The sequence below is a fragment of the Syzygium oleosum genome, unplaced genomic scaffold (genome assembly GCF_021117445.2).
Source record: "Syzygium oleosum isolate NSW1041296 unplaced genomic scaffold, Sole_v2.1 Sole_v2.39, whole genome shotgun sequence".
In the NCBI taxonomy this organism is placed as follows: Eukaryota; Viridiplantae; Streptophyta; class Magnoliopsida; order Myrtales; family Myrtaceae; genus Syzygium; species Syzygium oleosum.
The window spans coordinates 611,673-633,246 of record NW_026607523.1 but is presented as its reverse complement, the minus strand read 5'-3'; the positions used below and the strand labels follow the sequence as shown (position 1 = coordinate 633,246).

Here is a 21,574-nt window from a genome sequence, read left to right as displayed (position 1 = left end):
GTGTTGATTATATGAATTCTTTGCGGGCGACGTGGATCTATTTGCTCACACTTTCTTGTATCTTCTACGGTTTACGCACCAATTGACCTATTTGCTTGCGCCACCCGGTTACTCAACACGAAACCAAGCCCATACAAGCTGTTCCCACTAACCCTATAGTGGACCCATTTGCTGCTATTCCACTAAACAATTTGGACAGCTCTTATCCTTTTGGCTTATTCACTTTCAGTTCTGATTCAACATCAGCAGGACCTTCCCAAAACCCTGTCAATGATTCCAACATGAGTGACTCAAGTAAGAAGGCTTCAGCTGTCTCAAATCCACAACCAAAGAAGGACGCATTCCATGTCAAGTCTGGAATTTGGGCAGATTCCCTCAGCCGTGGACTGATTGATCTTAATATATCTGCTCGTAAGTATATCTAAGCTCGTCTTGTGGCATTGCAGTTGTTCCCTAGCCTCATATCTTATAATTCTTACGCGTTCAACTTAAATACAAAAATAAATGTGTTGTATAGATGTATTTGGTCTAATTAGCAATCTCTTTGAATTATCAGGGGTCGTTTACAGAAGCAATTTATGTGTCATGGAATACAAATTGTGCAAATGCTGAAGTTCTGTGAATTCTTTCAAGTCATTGTGACCTGTTGGGGGAGCAAGAACACCTTGAAGTTGTTCTAGCAAAATCAGTCATCTGGCTCATTCTCATATTGTGATTATTTGCTTCAGCCTCACGCGTTTTTTACTTTAAATATGTCTGCTGCTGTACCTTCTTGGCTCAGCCAAATGATGATGTACTTGGTTTTTTGGAATGTAGAATGGATGTTTCCCCTCGTGCTCAGTACACTTGTGCACCCACGGCACACTGCAACTTATGCCTATTGTACTATAACACAAACTCGCACTGTGGTTGGGAAGTGTCTACAAGATGACTAATGTGGCTATGTTTTGTTTGCTCATAAAACTTGCAGCCAAGAAGGTTTCACTTGCAGATGTGGATGTAGTTGGTGGGTTAAGTGATGGTTCGGATGAAAGGGAAAGGGGTCCCCCAACTTCATTTTACATGGGAAGAGCCGTGGGTACAGGGACTGGTCTTGGTATGTCAGGTTTTACATCATCACAAGCGACCAGTGGAGACGACTTCTCAAGCTTTGCTAGACAATCTCAATATGGTAGCTTCAAGAAATAATTCGTCCATTTTTTCCCTTTTCTTGTTTGACTTCTCATTTTTTTTGTCTTGAGTATTCACCAAAAGTATATTGTCTCAAGAGAAACGGTTTGGGGTTTCTTCTGTACGGACACCGAACAGCATTTCTGGTATGATGTTGTAAGTATTAAGAGTCGATGAATGCCGTGGAAAGGTAACTTGTGTGAATTGGATGGTTGTTGAGTTCTGTGGGCCATTAGTTTTATGGAGCAACTATAGTGTTCGAGTTTAATGGTGCTCTGTTCAGTTTCAACCCAGTAGAGGAATGTGATAGTAAATTAGAGGTTTGCAATAAAATGAGAATATAAGCCTGGACATTTTATATCGGAGTTAGAATTCTCTCTCTCTCAGTATATTTAGTTTGAAAAATTGCGAGTGCCACTATGGCAATCTATAAACATATCCATACTCTGTCGCAGAGTGTCATTGATCGACAAGGTAATAATCCCATGGACAATTATTGAGTCCATCAGGTTTTTGTAATCGTAACAAGAGATGCAAGAAGACAACCGAGCAAGAAGAAACAAGTGATGGCAGTTTGGACGTGTAGGGTGTCAGATCGAAAACAGCCCTTCATCATTTAAACTGCTTAAAATGTCCGTATTTTAAAGCATGGAGTCATGAATCCATGAGTAGCGTTGAATAGCGTCGTTTTACTACCTTGAGAAGCAATAAAAATGCCAACAGGATTAAAACCAAATAGAAGGGCAAATTCTATTCACAAGCTAGCTCGTTGTGGAGCAACTGCCAAATGAAGCGCAGTTTGAAATCAATCTGTGTATGCATATTGATTGAGAAGGTGTAACAGAAAAGCAACCGAAGCGTTCATTATACAGTTTGTGAGAACAAGCACAATTTTTTCAACAGCCAATTCCAATATCCGCGAAAGCCATGATTGTCATGAATAGTGAAGATGATGGATGAGAGAAGCGATGCAACTGCTGTCTCTCGTTATAGATCCATCATTCTCCCACGCAGTATGGCTTCTGCCTTCCTCACCTGCTTTATTGGTCCTATGATGAATACCTACACCGAAATTAAACCCACCTGAGAAACTTGCATCAATAATTACATACAGCACAATGCTTGTTATTAAAGGAGGAAGTTGTCAGAACAGATCATACCAAAAAGCTTCAATGGGATTTCTCCCTAAAGCAAATTGAACTACATTGCAGTGAACATATGGAGCAGATTGGCAACTAACTTTGTCAGGTGGACCTTTGGCACCTCCAATCAAGATTTCAGCACTGTCAAAGCAAGAATATGGTAAGGAAAACCAGACATGTATTTTCAACAGGACAGATAGTCATGACAGCACACAGGTGCAGAGAGAGAGAGAGAGAGAGAGAGAGAGAGAGAGAGAGAGAGATCTACTTGCAAGATTCCTTAACAGACATTATTGAAGCTCCTCTCCTTCCAATAACACGACCCATCTTTCCGGGTGGAACATCAAGAACACAGAGGATTTCCTCCTCTAGAGCATTTTCCGCTGCTGATATGTCATCTACACGTGAAGTACTCTGAAATTAGTCCTCGAGTCAAGGCTCTTGTTTTAGCATTCAAAGTACAAAACTCTTATGATATTCTCATGTTAACTCATTTTTATAATACTATGCCACCTGCAAGTGATGCATCCCGAGTCATTAACAACAAAATCTGACAATTATTTTCATGTTGAAAAATAAAATATTAGCATTAAAAACTGAATCATAAGATGGCATATCCACAAGCAAAGCAATTTCTACAAGCCCAGTTAAAAGGTGGCACCTTATCTCAACAAAGACATGGTACTAAGCTAAAGCAACATCTCTATATTGCACATTTGCACCTTTAAAAAAACTGGAACTTAAATTTGATGCAACCATGCAATGTAGAAAGCAACATCACTTGAAGAAGACATTAATGGCCCTGAAAATAGTGGTATTGATTTATGCCAGCCACGTTCAGCAACCATTATACTATCCAAGTTAACTTCGCTGAGCTTTGAAAAAGCACCTCAGGAAGTCATTCACTGGAAATCTCCACCCATCTGTACAATCTAAATTGTCATTGATGTCTGCTCCAATTTGAAAACGGGAAAAAAAGTTGCACGAACCTTCTATCTTTTGAACAATTCCCCATCTCAATCCTAATTCAGCGCATATTAAATACCAGCAGAAACCCTTGAATGACTTAGAAGGATGGGGTGACAAAGTCAACAAGTGCAAGCACTAGTTCCCCACACGATGCAACTAGCAGTTACCAAAAAATACAGAATAAACAAAAGCTAGTCCAAAAATTTTTATCTGTAATTTTTAAACCTGGAATCGGAGGCAAAGATGGGCAATGAGCATAATTATTGTCATTGATACAAAAACATCGACAATAAAGAGCACTGCCAACTGCCAGATACCTTAAGGATTGTGCATTCAGTTTCTCCATCATCCTGCGATAGATGTAAACAAGAAATCGAACATCATCTGCAGCAGCACGCATCATCATTTCAGAAAATGGTCTTTATGTCCAGAACTTTGGGTCCTGTAAATGAAACACACATATTAGTGAAAGGCAAAAGAATATTTTGCACTGGGCACATCGTGCGGCTACGTAAAAAGTGCACATTAGTGGTCACAAGCATAGTTAGAGCAACTGGAGCTATCATATAAATGAAACAATCACCAACATGTAAACTAATATATTTGTTCAAACTGGAGTTATTTTTTAACTGGCCATTTACTCTGAACTAATGAACCATGCTAAAAAAATTATCATCTCTTGATTGGCTTCTGCTTAAGAACTCCATAATGTAACTCAGATGATAGTATGCGAGTCTAGTGGATCAGATCACTAGTGAAATAATAGTTAGCATTCAAAATTCTCTTTGGCAGAATTTGGAAAGGTAGACACTGCTGCTGAGTTAATTAACAACTAATAATTCGCTTTTGCAGAGGGAAAATTGTGATTGCCACAACATTTGTAGGTAAAATAAAACAATCTCTCTGTTGAACTCGCTGTTGTTGAATAGCCTTAATATCAGAACTATAATTCCTGAGCATGGTCTGATCTAAAAGCAATGCACAGGTAGCAGCAAAAGCTCAAAGCAATCTCCAACGACAAAGATATTTGTTGTAGCGTATTTAGCATTTTTGTGTCAAGTATTGATGCATCACAGATCATAGTTTGGAAAACTGAACCAGATATCAATCCTGGTGGAGTGAGTGCAAAGGCAAAAACAACTGGCTTCCTCACGATGACCACAACTAATCAAATACTGACAACTCACCTGCATAAGGAGGATACGAACTTCTTCCTCCTCGAGATAAGATATGCCTGTATCAAAACCAGAGAAGAAGAAATTAAAACGCCCCACATGATGTGCAATTTGGATGTCATTTCATATTGTAGTTCCCATAGACATTGACGTGTGAGAAGCCCAGATGAGTATCTTGATTACTCCTCAAACAAATAAAATCAAAGAAGACCACCGTAGTTCTTCCATACATTCTTCACTCTGATAATCGTTAACCACACAAGAGTTGAAGGCAGACAAGAGTAAACATAAAGTTCTGTTCCAGAGTACTTTTCTTGATCCTAGAACATGCAAAAAAGTATGCCCCCCAACCAAAAGTAAGAGCCCGAGCAATAACAGAAGATGCACTATACCACCACAACGTGGATCTGCAAGAAGGCTGACAAAAGATATGTAATCATCGGGCAATCGCTTCCTTCCTTCTTGCTCCTCTATAGGGTGGTAGGCAATCTGCTTAAATCACAACAATTTGTTATTCCCAATAACTTTATAAACTTAAGTAAGCCTCCTCAATCAATTGTTGCATCAAGTTGCATAAACAAAAGACAAAGCCTACCATAAGACTGAAATTTCATACGAAATGCTCACCTGAGTATCCACAACATTATTCAATTTGATGCCAAAATGGAAGTACAAAGCTTACAAAATCAAATGTCCAAGCACAAGAACTGTGTGTCATAATGTATGTGAGAGTGGTTGAGATGCAAAAGCAAATAAAACCAGTTAGAGACCTCACTATCTCGTTTGCAGTCATGAATAACTTTGGTGACGTACATAGACTCGAGTGCAGGCTTGCAAGCCTTCATGAGCATCTCACCTCCCTAAATGGCATCAACCAAATATATAGCATCTGGAAAAGTTAGCTGCAGATTACACAATGCTTGAATCATCAGAAAAGAACTCTAATTTTCCAAAAAAATGAGTTCTTAGGTGGAACTATTAGAAACTCTACTCGATTACGAGCACGAAAACCTAAAGGACATTCAACATTCAATGAGCAAAAAGAGACTAAGGAAGCAACACAGTATGGAAAATAGGATTCAAATGCTTCTAAACAGCAAATATGAACTGGACACATAAAATTATTCCCACAATGGACAAGACCTACCGCATTACTTCATACATCTATGGAAATGCAGACTCCTAGTGGCCCAAAGTATCATGGAACGAGTTGCTTTGACACATAAAAGTGAAAATGAAGTAAATCCCACTTGCTTGTTTAAAAGATAATCGAAACAAGATGAAGATTTACTTTCTATTACAAATACCTCACTCCGAGACAATCTACAATCTGTATATTCACATAATTTTTTTTTCTTTTCTTTTACGTCTAGCAGCCTTCAAGGTAGTGTAAATTTAGTTAAAATCGTTTCGCGATGCATTGACAGAACAATACATAGTCAGAACAATGGCAAATCCCAATGCACCGCCGCCTTAGCCGGCTTCTCGAATAACTTTTCCCATCCCCTGTCCATAAGCACGGCTCCACAGGACTCAACACAATACCACCAAGCCAAAGGCAGCGAGAATTAGCCAACCGGATTAAAAGCAAGCAACTTCAGCGCTCAACAAATTAGGTTTTTCACACACTCAAGAGCTCCGTTGCGAGCAAATTTTCTCGCGATTTGACACTATTACGTCACGTCACATGGCATCACATTTTCCTTCCTTCCGGCATTTCACTGGAATCAACATAGGCGAGGAAGACGAAGAAACATCAACCTCGCCACCCTACAAACGAAGGGTTCGACTCGAGATAACGATCGACTCTCGAAATCGACACAGAGTGTTCAGCCAGACAGACACTTTCGCGAGAACGGCGGAATTCGGAGGATGATCGGAAGGCGGGCTTACCGGGGTCCGGTGGCAGAGAGACCTGCGTCTGGGCCGGCGGAGGAGGAGGTGCGGAAGACCCCGGCTTTCTCTCTCTCTCGCGAAGCTGATCAAATCTCTTGCTTCGAAAGCTCGTTTTCGAAGCTCGGCTGGTACTTGCTCCGGTTGAGCGACGGGTCCTATAGGGCGAGTAGCCAGCCCCGGGTGTAAAGCGGGTCGGGTCGGGTCTGGGTCTTGGCAAGGACCAGCCGAGGCGTCGAGGACGGCGACGACGTCGACAGGGAGTTCGACTTCGCCTCTCTTCTGGGTCGTCCGGCTAAAACCACGGCTCGCGTCAGTCTCTCTCTCCGACGACCTTTTTCTTCAGAGGGAAGCTCGTGCCATCAGCCCTCCAACCCCGACTCCACTCCACCAAGCCTCCATCATTTTCCAGCAGCGCGTTCGGCGATGGTCATCCAGAGATGATCCTCAGATTTTGCGAGACGAAGAGAGGGAGGTGTGAAGCCTGAGGTCTGAAATTTTGAAATAATATTTTCTCGAGGGTGGGGGAGAAGACAAGACGCTGGAAAGGACAAGAGACAGCGCGCGCGTTTGAAAAACCTATTTTTTCTTCTTTCTTTTTTCCACGTCACTTGACACATGTCAGCTTCTTAATGGAACAGATACGCCACGTAGGACAATGACGTGGCAGTATCATACCACTGAATATTTTCTCCTATCTCCTCGTCGAAGCTCTCTCTCCCTCTCTCGCACCCAATAATATAAGCTTCCAATTTTCTCATGCATGTGTATTTTCAACAAAAAAAAAGAGGAAAAAATAATAAAATAAAATTATCCTTTGTTTTAACCCCTGAAATTATCCAATCGAATATTTTCATGGCGCAAAATTTCTTTGCATTGGAATATAATATTTTATAGGATTCTTATTTAGATTCCGCTATATTTAGCAATATTTTAATAAACAACAAGGATTAATGGTTTGTATATTTCACCTTGACTTTTTGTTTTTTTTATTATGACCACAAATTCTTCTTAAATCCAAGACGGCTATATTTTTCAATTTAAGTACGGGTTATTTTTTAAGAAGAAAAAAACATCATATGAGGAATAAAAAATCGATAGATTGTGTATAAGATATAGTTGATAACCCACTATCTGATGTAGATAACATTATATAAGGAATAAAAAATTGACCTACTACTTGCTATAGAGTGGAATAATTTTTTACATTGTAAACTAAGGATTATCTAGAAACTTTTTAAAGAAATCGCTCGTTTAATTTATTATGTGTTAAAATGAATGGATTGTGAATAGTGAATGGGTGATATAGGCCTCTTGGATGAATTTTCAATGGCGTTAATCTTTTTCCCATCAATACTTTATTTTTGCTTTTTACCTTACCGTCAGGGATTCGCAATCATCTACCCGAAACTGAAAATGACAACGGTTACGAGAAAAGATGAAGTTCCTTTTCTCCTGTGTTTCTTCGTCGTCATCGAAGCTCTATCTCCTTCTCTCACATATGATAATATAAGCTTCCAATTTTCTTATGTTAGTGTATTTTCAACCCCAAAAAAATATAATATAAAATTATCCTTTTTTTAACCCTTGAAATTATCCAAGCAAATATTTTCATGGCACAAAATTTCTTTGCATCCGAATATAATCTTTTATAGGATTTGTACTTAGATTCCTTTATATTCAGTAATGTCTTAATAGACAAGAAGGATTAATGGTGTGTGTATTTCACCTTGCCTTTTTGTTTTTTATTACGACAATAAATTCTTCTTAAATCCAGGATGGCTATTTTTTAATTAAATATTCAAGATGCAGGGTTATTTAAGAAGACGAAAATTAACATCATATAAGGGATAAAAAATTGACAGATCGTGTATAAGGAATGAAAAATTGACCGGTTATGTATAAAATATAGCTAATAACCGATTATCTCCTATAGAGTCGAATATTTTTTTACACTATAAACTAATGATCATCTAGAAATTTTTATAAGGAAATTAGACTCGTTTAATTTATTATGTGTTAAAATAAATGGACTGCGAATAGTCAATGGGTGATATAGGCCTCTTGGATGAATTTTCAATGGTGTTAGCCTTTTTTCAATCTAGTACTTTATTCACTTTTTACCTTACATATAGGGATTTGCAAGTGCCTACCCGAGATTGAAAACGACGAAAGTTAGGGCAAAAGATGAAGCTCTCTCTATCCTCTCTCATTTCGTCTGTTGTCGAAACTCTCTCCCCTCTCTCACATCTCGTAATGTAATCTCCATATTTTCTTATGCATGTGTATTTGCAACCAAAAGAGGAAAAAATAATAAATAAAATTATCCTTTTTTTAACCCCTGAAATTATCCAAGCAAACAATTTCATGGCACAAATTTCTATGCATCCGAATATAATCTTTTATAGGATTCGTACTTAGATTCCTTTATATTTAGTAATATTTTAATGAACAACAAGGATAAATGGAGTGTATATTTCACCTGGAATTTTTATTTTTTATTACAACAACGAATTCTTCTTAAATCCAAGACGGCTATTTTTTTTCAATTAAATATTCGAGACATGGGTTATTTATGAAGACGAAAAATAACATCATATAATGAATAAAAATTGATAGATCGTGTAACTTATATAGTTAATAACCGATTATCTCCTATAGAGTTGAATATCTTTTTACATTATAAATTAAAGATTATCTACAAATTTTTTAAACAAATCAGGCTCGTTTAATTTATTATGTGTTAAAATGAATGGATTGTGATTAGTTAATGGGTGATCCGGGCCTCTTGTATTAACTTCCAATAGTGTTAACCCTTTTTTTTTTTTTTCTATTTAGTACTTTATTCTTACTTTTTTACCTCACCTTTATGGACTCGCACGCACCTACCTGAGACTTAAAATTGCAATGGATAGGGCAAACGATGAAGCTCATTCTCTCCTCCATCTCTTCGCCATTGTCAAAGCTCTCTCTCCCTCTCTAGCACCTGATAATATAAGCTCTCAATTTCTTATGCATGTTTATTTTCAACCAAAAAAGGAAAAAAATAATATATAAAATTATCATTTTTTAACCCCTCAAATTATCCATGAAAATATGTTCATGACATAAAATTTAATGGGTTATTACCACGAAAAATCACAAATTGATATACTTATGATAAATTTATCAAAAATTAGTTTTTGACCACCAAAAATTTTAAATTAGTACACATGTGATAAATTTACCCTTCATTAGTTTTCGCTAAATTTTACTATCAAATTGCTTAGTTAAATGACACACAACATTTGACAAATATACCTTACCAAAAGAAACATTTGACAAATATACCATTTTGGGATTTTACCTCCATTTATCTCGGGAGTACTCATTTGTGATTTTTTTTAAGGTAAATTTATCATAAATGTACCAGTTTGGGAATTTTTGGCGGTCAAAAAATTAGTTTGGTTAAATTTGTCGTGTACCAATTTGGGGCGTTTGGTGGTCAACAAATTAGTTTGGGGTAAATTTGTCATATGTGTATCAATTTAGAGTTTTTCGTGATATTAACTCACATTTCAATTTCATCTGAATTATAGAATTCGTACTTAAAATTCATGGATTATATTAATCAAATTAAAAGTTTATAAATCATATTGTATATCGGATTAAACTTAGGATTATTTATCTCATCAACCCAAATGGAGAAATGACCAGGATGCAGTTTTTGATCAAATCAGTTATTACAGAGAGAGAGAGAGGGGTCCAGACAGACCGGTTCCCACGAACCACAGAACAAGATCGGCATCTCTCCATTACACACTCTGCTGACACTCCTCTTCTGCTACCGTCATCACTCTCCGACCGCCGCCGCCGCCGCCGCCGCCGCAGCGATGACGGAGTTCCTGGACTTGGAGGCCCAGGACGGCGTCCGCATGCCGTGGAACGTCGTGCCCGGCACGAGGCAGGAGGCCACCGGCTGCGTCGTCCCCGTCTCCGCCGTCTACACCCCGCTCAAGCCCTTCCCCTCCATGCCCGCGCTCCCCTACTCCCCCCTCCGCTGCCGCAACTGCCGGTCCGTCCTCAACCCCTTCTCCGTCGTCGACTTCGCCGCCAAGATCTGGATCTGCCCCTTCTGCTTCCACCGCAACCACTTCCCTCCCCACTACGCCTCCATCTCCGACGACAACCTCCCCGCCGAGCTCTTCCCCCAGTACACCACGATCGAGTACGCCTCCCCCGAGGACCGGCCCTCCTCGGTTCCCCCCGTGTTCATGTTCGTCGTCGACACGTGCCTCATCGAGGAGGAGCTGGGGTTCTTGAAGTCCGCCCTGCTGCGGGCTATCGAGCTCCTCCCGGAGAACTCGCTCGTCGGGCTGATCACCTTTGGGACTCTCGTCCACGTCCACGAATTGGGGTTCGGCCAGATCCCGAAGACCTACGTGTTTAAGGGGTCGAAGGAGGTGAACAAGGAGCAGCTGCTCGAGCAGATGAGCTTCTTCTCAAAGAAGCCAAAGCCGGCCACAGGCGTGATCGCAGGCGTTAGGGACGGCCTGGACGCTGAGAGCATTGCCAGGTTCTTGGTGCCTGCGTCTGAGTGCGAGTTTGCGCTCAATTCGGTAATGAAAGCTGCGAATTGGCATACTCGACATTGGTGTGGTTCTGGTGTTTAGTTGATGATCATGGTGTTGAATTGCTATGTTTTCGTTTTATTGGATCGATGGTAGGTATTAGACGAGTTACAGAAAGATCCTTGGCCAGTGGCTTCGGATCAACGGGCAACAAGGTGCACTAGCACAGCTTTGAGTGTGGCTGCAGGTCTGTTGGGAGCTTGTGTGCCTGGTTCTGGGGCCAGAATTATGGCATTCATCGGTGGACCATCAACTGAAGGACATGGTGCTGTAAGTGCTTTGGCTAGTAGCTCTTTTTTATTTAATCAGGATTGGCTTTTTGTTTCAATGTTGTGTTGACTCTTGATTACCGTCGAGAAAGCGTGTTATAGTTAGTTTGGTGAGTCGAGACTATTCCTGCCAAAAAGGTGACCTACCTTCTTTTAATCATTGTGATGTCAGGGAAGCTCTACATAAAACATTATTGTTAGCTGATGAAAATCATATGTTATCACATCCAATGAAGAAAAACGGCCTAGGCTTTGCATGTGGGTTTACCTCTATTCATCCTATAAGAATAGGTGCTTCAATGCATTCATTAAGATGTTTAGCTGTAAAAGGAACCAAGACAAAAAAAAGTCAGCTTCTGTTGATTATAGTTGGTTCAAATGATTAATTTGAAACTGTAATTTCAAAGTACTTGTATGTTATGAGCATAACCTTGGATCGTGTGTGAAAATGGCGGCTAATTTTTAAGATGTCAAGTTACTGAGCTGAGAGTATCTTGTGTAATTTACATCACATTGTAGTGGCTTGATGTGCTCTCTCATCCCGATGGACGGATTCTGATGAGATACTTTATCTTAGTTTTCCTGATGTATCCTACTGTTAAAGAACGAGTGAGGAATAGGCATGTTTTGGAAGAAGGATACTAGATAGATTAGGGAGAAAAAAACTGAAGGGCAAGGATTATATAAGTACACACAATGTCAGACGTAGCTTTTTGGAGCAGCGTACACAAAGAACAAAATGTGTAGGCTATGGACAATGGTAAATAGGGGATTTGGAGGGATTGTGGGAGATGCGTAAGTATTGGTTCTCTCTCTTCCATGTATGCCCTCTAACATGTCTGTAAAATAAAATAATTGTCATGTGAGCATCTATTCCCTCTTAACGAGTAAAAACACTTTTTCTTGTTGATTTTCATTTTTCTCAATGTATTTCTTCTTTTAACTTGCCATGTCATAATCCTATATTATTTTTCATGGACAATGCGTCTCCCACATTTGTCCACATTTTGCAAGCAATTTCTAGATAAGTCACGATACACTTCTCCTTTTCATTTGTTTTATTTTAAGTATTTTTTTATTAATTTTTGGGTCGTTAACATGACATGCTTTTTTAAACTTGTTTTCAATGTATGCTTTTTTTAGAGAAGATCACGTGAAAGTAATCAGTACTTTGATCATTCAAAGTGCATGGCTTTTGTTGGTCCTCCACTTCAACATTACCAACATTAACGCTGCACTTCGTCATAAACAAATCAAAATTTTTCTCTAATACAAGTTTTAGATAAAAATATATGTGACAAATTTACTCCAAACTAATTTTTTGACCACCAAAAACTCCAAACTGTTACATTTGTGACAAATTTACCCCAAACTAATTTTTTGACCACCAAAAACCCCAAACTGGTACACTTGTGATAAATTTACCCTCCGTTCATTTTTGTTAAATTTTACTGCCAAATTACTGAGTTAAATAACACGTAGCAGTTGACAGGTGTACTAATTTGGGGTTTTATCCTCCATTTGTCACGGATGTACTAGTTTGTAATTTTTCGTGATGTTAATCCAATTTAACGGAAACTAACGGAGGGTAAATTTGTCACAAATGTACAAGTTTGAGGTTTTTGGTGGTCAAAAATTAGTTAGGGGTTAATTTTTCACATATGTACCAGTTTAGAGTTTTTCGTGGTATTGACCCTTGTATTTAATACCATGGAGAATTCTTGTTAGAATTTTCTTTATAGTTAAGGTGATAAAATTTGAAAATATTGGATATGGATATGGTCATAGTAGTTTATGTTGTTTAGTTTGTTTTGTGTTTGTTAATATGAATGTGTGTAGTGATTTGTCTTTTTTCAGTTGAATAAAGTGAACTTTTAATGCTACTGTATCTTTTTTTATGAGTAACTATAACATTAGTAAATTTAGTAAAGTTATTTCGTTTTACCTATGAAGAAGTTCAAGGACATATAGTCATAAAGATTTAATTACATTCCTTTCCACTCTTTTTTCTTCTTCAGCCTAACAGGAAATGAGTAAATTCTCTTTGTTTCCCTTCTCTTTTCATAAACATATAAACAACAGTGAAATCAGATCTTTTCCTTTCCTTTCCTTTCCTTTCTCTCCTGAGGTCATTAGCCGATCCTTGCTATTCGCTCCCAATCACTCCATCCAAATTGAGTGGGAACTAAGACAGTGGTGGTCATTTGTTGCTTCATGTTGATGGACAAGCAAGCACTGGAGTGAGATATTATTTAATTCTGGATCTAAGCTGGATAGTAGTGAAGATAGAGTTATTCAGATAAAAAGGCATGCAGATTATAAGATTGGAAGAAGCTTGTTCGTGTAATTGCTTTGGCTTCGTTTGGTTAATTTGGATAGAGAGAAACAGACACTCTGGAAGATTGGAAGTGACAGAGGAGTCATCATTTACTCTTTGTTTCTACTATTAATGCTCTTGGTTAATTCTTCTTCTTCTTCTTCTTCTTCTTGTCTTTGCATAATGCTTGTGAAAGTTAGCTCTGTAAATGCACTTGCCTCTGTTGTGGAAGATATAAAGAAGAAGATAGTGTAAACATGCAGTTGATTTGGTGTATTAGTTATATGCAATAGTTGCTTTGCTCACTTCTTCTTTTTGTTTGCTCTACAGATCGTTTCGAAAAGTTTGTCAGAGCCAATTCGATCTCACAAAGATCTGGATAAGGATTCTGTTCCCTATTATCATAAAGCTGTGAAATTCTATGAAGGACTTTCGAAGCAGCTTGTAAACCAGGGGCATGTTCTTGATCTGTTTGCTTGTGCTCTTGATCAGGTGCTAATTGATTTTGTTGTCTTTTGTCCTCATTCTGCATCACCTCCTACCTTTTTTCAACGGCCTTGCACTACAAGATATTTGAGATGTTCACTTTCAAGTTAATTGTCTAAATGTGACGAGACTAATTAATCATCACAGGTTTTGACATTTCCTTCTGAAGTTTTTCCAGCACCCATAAATTTATAGTTGGGAAACGTGTCTCTGATCTGTTCGTTATGCAAATGATGATTGGGCGACATGTCTTTTGTCCAAACCAGAGTTTGACTATGCAGTCTGCCTTTCCCTCTTCCAGTCATAACTTGAATTTGTTGATCTAGCTGCTGGCTTTTTCTTTTAGTTTCTTTCCAGCGAGTCATCATTTGAAATGTTATTTTTGTTCTGATATCTTTTCTCCAGGTTGGAGTTGCAGAGCTTAAAGTAGCGGTAGAAAGAACTGGGGGGCTTGTTGTTCTTGCAGAAAGTTTTGGTCATTCAGTATTTAAGGACTCCCTTAAACGTGTTTTCCAGTCGGGTGAATATGATCTTGGCCTATCATCAAAGTATTGCTCATCGATCTCATCTGTGTCACTTTTTGGCTTATCTTTGATGATAATCTGCCATTGATTGTTCACTTGCAAAGTAAAATTTGTGCTAATTTCTTCACACTTAGCAATTTTGTCTCTCATTGAAGTTTGATATGAGTGTCTGTTGTGCTGGTATCAAATTATCATATGAGTTTGCTTTGGCTAGGATGGTGTGGTAATTTCTTTAAGAAGATTAAAATTGTCATGTTTCCTTTCTATGGTGGATGAACTTGGGAACATTGTTCATTTTTGCATACTTTTCTTTAATTGTGTTCTTTTGCTTGATGAGACCAATGTAGAATTGAATGTAAAACTGTTGAATAGGGGGATCTTCACATAAGTAGGTTGTAAAAGGTGTTAAAGACTAGGAGGTATAAATTTTAGCCTCGGAAGAATTGTTAATGAAGCATCTACACGAATCTGGGATGCATGAAAAAATCTAAGCATTCAATACGACGCTTTACTATGATTGGGGATTATGCACCTAAGACGCGTGGCATGGAGGAATTGCAGTAGCAGAAATATAAGAAATTATTGACTATGTAGATTTTACCAACCTATATCATTGGTCAATGTAAAGCCACGTTTCATTTTTTTTTTTTTTAGCTTCCTGAATCTAATCTGGGTCAAAATTTTATTTTGCATCTGTGAATTGGATGTAAATTAAAACAATCCTTTACCAAAGTCCTGTATGAACAGTTATTACTATGTTACATGTTGCATGGAATTGTTGATTGCTGCTTGTTGGAAGCACAGTGTTATGGGACATTTTTTTTATGTCTAACTTCTATGCGACTAGGTTTCTTAATCTTGTACCTTTTCTCTTAATAACCAAGGGAAAAATTATAAACAATGAAATGGGAGCGTTTCGCAGGGAATGTGCTAATTCCTGCCTTAGGGAAGAAAGTTGACAATTCCTGGATAAAGTTGACTGTGTTCCCTGGACTGCAGGTGTAGCTACCTAATTAAGTGTGATCTTCACGTTCTCAATGGTTTTTGTATCCCTCATAGTGGCCTAAATTAGTTTAAGTGATTTTTGGACCTGGATTCTGGACTTTTGGCAAAACTGGACCCAAAAATATTTTGAATGGTTTTTGTTTCCCTTAAACTCGCTCAAATTAGTAGAGGTGGTAATTACAGCTGATGAACCTCGTACCTCTTTCATGTATATAGGTAGGCAGCTCTTTAGGTCCTTTGTTCTTTCGAGCATATGCTATTTGACCTAAGATTGCCCTACCAAAGTAAAACCCACTGCTAAGAGAGAGATGCAAATTGGTGCTTGAAACTATCTGGAGCTTCTTGCTCCAGAGTAAGGGGGAAGTGGGTGACACGAGTCAAGATATCTTTCAAATTGATCCCACCTTTCAGCTGGAGCTGATGGTCACCTGTTATAACGAAGAAAAATCCCTCAAGCAATTTCCCGCGAAGAAAGCAAATTCACATGGCACTGGTCTTTAAGACAATATTCTTTGAACCATTCTTTCACCGGAGACGCTCTATCTTCCATGGATACACCATCATCACTTTATGTACATACGCAGTGTCTCCAATTATAGATATAGATCAGGAGCTTGTCATGGAGGTTTTTTTTCTCGTTTTTCGGTTAATTCCTTTTGATAATAGGATTCAATCTCCTTTCAAGTAATTCATTCTTGCTTTTTGTTATCTTTTATTGTGAGTATTTCACTCTTGTTTTTTAACAGGGCAAATATTGAGATATGGTTTCCATTCACTTGGTGTTTCTTTCCACTGCCTGGCAGAATAGGATGAACTGACTTAAGTTTCTTCGCTGTTGGATTACTATAGCCTGTTTAAGAATCTTTTTGAGGAACAAGAAAATATAATCTTGAAAGGCTTGGTTGTTTCTTGGATGGAATGATCTTTTTATTTCTGTCGTCCTCTTTGGTCGGTATCTGTGGTTTCTTTTCTTTTTCAAGCAAGGATAGATCCCTAGTTGAATGCAAGGGTTACTTTGGGGTTGGTTGCTTTTCTCCTTCTTTAGTTGTGAGACTAAAGGAAGGGAATATCTTTCAGGGCCCTTGTGATTTGAATTGCTGTTTGCTATTTTCTCCCTTTTAATATGGTTATCCCAAATCATCACTTATTATTCCTACTATGCATTCAGCTAGTTAAAAAATCGATGCTGAGTCTGTTTGCCTGTGGCTGATTATCTGCAGTGGTATTTTCGAAATAAATTGCTCTAAGGATATTAAAGTTCAAGGCATTATTGGTCCTTGTGCTTCTCTTGAGAAGGTATGACAGATATTCCAGCTTTCTAATTTCTTCTGTAATAGTGGAACACTTACTGTTTCTAACTTTTGTGCAGAAAGGTCCTCTGTGCTCGGACACTGTTATTGGGCAGGGAAATACTACCGCGTGGAAGTTGTGTGGCCTCGATAAAGCTACATCATTGTGCTTGATATTTGATATTGTAAAGAAAGAAAGCCCTGATGCTACCATGCAAGCAACGAGCAATCAATTTTACTTCCAGTTTTTGACTTAGTATGAACTCTAATCTTTCGCTCTGCGAGAACTAATTACTTATTCTTATTTCACTTAGTGTAAATACTTGACTGCAGCTATCAACATAATAATGGTCAAATGAGACTTCGAGTCACGACACTGTCTAGAAGATGGGTTGCTGGACCAGGCAGCGTTCAGGCAAGTTCTGTTTTATTCTTCTATTGGTTTTCTCCCCTATTATGTAGAAAATGTGTCTATCCTCTTATTTGGTCATCTTCTATGTCAGTGGTTTTATTGAATAATGAATGTTTGTATTTAGTTATGTAAATATAGATAAAAACACCAAATAAACTATATTATAGTTTCATACTGGTGCTTTTTCATTTGTTTAGTTTGTCCATTGTAGCTTCATTTGTCAATTATTACCTCAAGCTGAATTCTGTAATGTAGACGATTTGATTATTTAATTTAGCTGTGTGAGATATACGCTTTTGTTAAAAAATAGTGAAAGTGTCAAGAAGTAAGTGTACACTATCTTGTATCTTAACAATTACAAAGTCCATTTTGTTTTTCAAACTATTCTCCTGCATCACGCAAGCTCCAAAAATTAGACCCCTCAGTAGAATAAACTACTCTTCAGCTGAAATGGTTTGTAGTTGGGAGGATCATTCATATGTATGCTATTTGAGTTTTCATTTGGTTTTTGTTTCTTTTCCTCATTGAGTATGGCATTTTCATATGAAATTTTGTAGGATTTGATTGCTGGGTTTGACCAAGAAGCAGCAGCTGTAGTTATGGCACGCCAAGTTTCCTTCAAAATGGAAAGTGAGGTAATCACACACGAAATTTCCACTATTTGGATATTCATAGTTTGGTATGCTCTTGTGTTATTGGATATCCACAACTACCTATCTGTCTGTGTGGCATAAAGAAATATCATTATCTAAGAAGATCATTACTTTCACTACTTTTAGTGCATTTGCCTTGTTGAGAGAGGGGTTGTGTGACGTGATTTTCACTTGATTTGTCATATGTCTCCTGTTTTATATACTCTGCTGAGAAGTCTTTTACCTTTCTTGATACAGTTTGTTCCATCTCAAACTTAACGAGTTTTATTATAAGAAAAACCTAACACTTCCCAAATTTATGCCATTGTTGTGAAGGCTGACTTTGATCCTATAAGGTGGTTGGATAGAGCACTGATACAACTGTGTTCACGCTTTGGAGACTACCAGAAGGATAGCCCTTCTACCTTCAGCCTCTCTCCACGACTCTCTATCTTCCCTCAATTTATTTTTCATTTGCGTCGTTCCCAATTTGTACAGGTCCGATTTAGCTTTTGTCGTTGGTCTACATTTAGCTGGGTTTCATTATTTGCTGGCGAAATATACTTGATTGAAGTGTTAATAATGCTTTCAGGTCTTCAATAATAGTCCTGATGAAACTGCATACTTTAGAATGATCTTGAACCGGGAAAATGTTGTCAACTCGGTTGTAATGATACAACCTTCCCTTATTTCATACTCATTCCACTCTGGCCCGGAACCAGCTCTTCTTGATGTGGCTGCCATAGCAGCTGACAGGATACTTCTTCTGGACTCATATTTCACTGTCGTTATTTTTCATGGTGCCACAATCGCTCAATGGCGAAAAGCTGGTTACCACAACCAGCCTGAGCATCAAGTAAGTTCATTCAGGATGTAATTTCAATTCTCAAGTAGACTAATGCGCTTCTTTTTTTCCTTTGATCAAGCTGGACATTGACTTAGCTCTTCACCTAGTCAAAGTCGGATCTTTTTGACATTTAAGATTCCACCAACCCTTTTATAGGGTTTTTTTTGGTTAATTTCATGATATTGTAGACCTCATATGAACTTGCTGATCCAACAATTTGGTGATGTTCTTGTGTGTTCTGAAAGATATCTTCAATGCTTGGGCCTCACGTGACCATGAAGTGTGGAAAAGTTCATGGTTTTGAATGGTCCACTTTAAAATGAATTACAGTGGTAGAAGGAAGATGTAAAAGAAAAGTTAAGACTAAGAAAAATTATCTTCAAGCCTTGTATTTGGGTTGAAATGTGAAAAACTGAGATTTAATTAATGAAGCAATTAAATGTGCTATTGCAAAACTAGCATTTTCTATCATAAGGATTTAAGTAATTATGTCTCCCAGAGTTTTTAACAACGTTGTGATTCTCCATGCCTCTTAGTCTTGGCTGGCGAGTTCATGTCGTGGTCCAGCTTCTTCATGTGTTGAACTTAAATACAGTGTTTTCTGAGTACATTCTTCTGTTTTCTTCTTTCAAGGATGTTCTGGTTTGGCCAGTCAAGTCTACATGAAATATTTTAATTTGATGTAATTGCAAGAAGTGTGTAACTCAATTGCGTGTTAAAATGGAAGAATCTGACTAATTTGTCGCTATCTGATCACTGGAATTGCCCGTTACCATTGTAGGCATTTGCTCAATTGCTACAAGCACCTCGTGATGATGCAGACACAATAATCAAGGAAAGGTTTCCAGTACCTCGTCTGGTTGTCTGCGATCAGCATGGCTCTCAGGTCTTTAGAATTCTATACTGCTTTTAAATAAAGGGTCTGCCATTATTTGATTTAGCTAAACCTTTTTACACCTGATTCTGCCTTGTTTCCCCATAGAAGATCATGCTTGGAGGGTATTTTTTAGCCCTAGATGTTCCATTACGGTTGTGTACACTATCACGCCATTGTTCACTGTTCACCAGGGAAGTGGCTCGGAGTGGTAGGAAAATAAGCATGGCTGCCTGATCAATGGGGGGATGGAAGGCGGCATCTGTGGTGTTTAAGGACGGTGGATCAGTGGTTGATTTGTCAGGGGGTAGGGAGCGGTTGGTCTAGGTCGATGATGATGCCTGCTGGTGCTAGCAGTCTGCAGATAGTGGTAAATTGACCATTGCTGATCTGCAGAAAGTGTGGGTCCTCAAATGTTTGCAATTAGCGAGGGTGGCTAAGTGACTGCCGTGCATGGTTTGGTTTCCTGAATTGATTTTTAAGATTGACGAACGGGAAATCGTCTTTCTACATTGAATCATATTTTCTATTCTAGGAAGGAATTGGTGATATATCCCTTACTGCTCTAAACGTAGGAAAATACACTACGTTAATGAACCTGACCAAGCGGGTTTATGGAGCCCTTTAATATGATGTTGTTCGCAATGCATGTAGTGCTTTCTCCACCTTCGTGGCCATTTTTCTCTTCACCTATCTGTTTGAGCTCATATAGGTCATTATCTGGCCAGGGCTGTTGATTGTTCTGCGTGGAATATATCATGCAAACTTTGTCTTTCATATTATTTCCATGCAGGCTCGTTTTCTTCTGGCCAAATTGAATCCTTCCGCAACTTACAATTCTGACGCTCCTGTGCCGGGAGGAGATGTTATATTTACGGACGACGTTAGCTTTGAAGTCTTCTTGGATCATCTACAGAGACTAGCGGTTCAATGATGTGCATAAAATATGCAAGTTTTGTCGGGTTGGAATTTTTTTTTTATTGCAAATCTTGTGCAGCTAGGCCTCGAACAGGCTGGGTCCCCTAGGAAACGACATGCCTGTCCTTGTTAAAGGTGTCTGAATCACTTCCTTAAAACTTGGACGCATGAAGAATCAATTGAATGAAATTCCCAGGTATAGTATAGCATCATCGATGCTCATGTTGACCCTTGATTCTTCGGCCCTAGCGCTTGTTTTGCAAACACAAGTACATGAATCTCGTGTGTGCACATTCAACTTTAGGGCGATTGAAGTGTTCGAGCATTCGAAATTACAGTCAGTCCCTTTTCCATGGAACATTTGGATAATGCGATGGCCAATGTTCGTGTAACACGACCTTTGGAGGGAAGCAAGTGGACAGGGGAAATTGAAAACAGACCACCAGGTCAGCTGGTCATCTTCATTGTACCTTCTGGATAATGAATATCTCAGGTTTTCCACTACTGCTTTACTTGACTTAATTTCCTCAAAAAACACATACTTTGACTTGGTTCTTAATTCTGGTTCAAACATTCTTTTGTCTCATGCTCTCAATTCTAACACAAGCCTTTTTTGTCTTGTAAAAAATCAATAATGTTCAGTTGGTACTCATATTTGGCTCTTGTCAAGTTTCTATCCAGTATTGTCATTAAAAATTCAACGTGTCATTCCACATGTATTCGGTGACCATGTCTATGGTCGTTGAGGCTGCAGTCGAAATTTGAATAGTTTCGAAACAAGTAGGACTTAAGAGGCGGAAAACTTGAGGATTTCAATTTTGGAATTTGGTGACAAAAATTGAAATGGATCGAAAAAATGATTTATCCAGGACAATCAAGGCATGAACAAGCGATTCGTTGTATCCGAGCAATGTACGAAAACTGAGAAAAAAGAATTCTTCAATTTGTTTGGTAGCACCCGAAGACAGAAGTCTTCAAATTGTGTGTGATCCTTCCATGTCGGTATCCTTGAGTTGTCGAGTACATGTGGAATAACATGTCA

The 21,574-nt window shown here is 38.5% G+C and overlaps 2 protein-coding genes and 1 pseudogene across 2 annotated transcripts; 2 read left to right on the top strand and 1 right to left on the bottom strand.

Moving 5' to 3' along the window:
- The first annotated feature begins 110 nt into the window (after positions 1-110).
- On the top strand, positions 111-1,526 carry LOC130135902 (clathrin interactor EPSIN 1-like). The gene is made up of 2 exons (XM_056305754.1): positions 111-411; positions 971-1,526. Exons 1-2 carry the CDS (start codon positions 282-284, stop codon positions 1,186-1,188), a joined length of 348 nt encoding a protein of 115 aa, XP_056161729.1. The 5' UTR covers positions 111-281; the 3' UTR covers positions 1,189-1,526.
- Positions 1,527-1,968: 442 nt separating this feature from the next.
- On the bottom strand, positions 1,969-5,562 carry LOC115665488 (uncharacterized; annotated as a pseudogene).
- Positions 5,563-10,094: 4,532 nt separating this feature from the next.
- On the top strand, positions 10,095-20,731 carry LOC115663729 (protein transport protein SEC23 C-like). The gene is made up of 12 exons (XM_030585714.2): positions 10,095-10,947; positions 11,056-11,229; positions 13,876-14,037; positions 14,437-14,579; positions 16,781-16,856; positions 16,930-17,105; positions 17,183-17,264; positions 17,819-17,896; positions 18,230-18,391; positions 18,486-18,749; positions 19,522-19,626; positions 20,408-20,731. The coding sequence occupies exons 1-12, from the start codon at positions 10,222-10,224 to the stop codon at positions 20,546-20,548; spliced, it is 2,289 nt and encodes a 762-aa protein (XP_030441574.1). The 5' UTR covers positions 10,095-10,221; the 3' UTR covers positions 20,549-20,731.
- Positions 20,732-21,574: the final 843 nt, after the last annotated feature.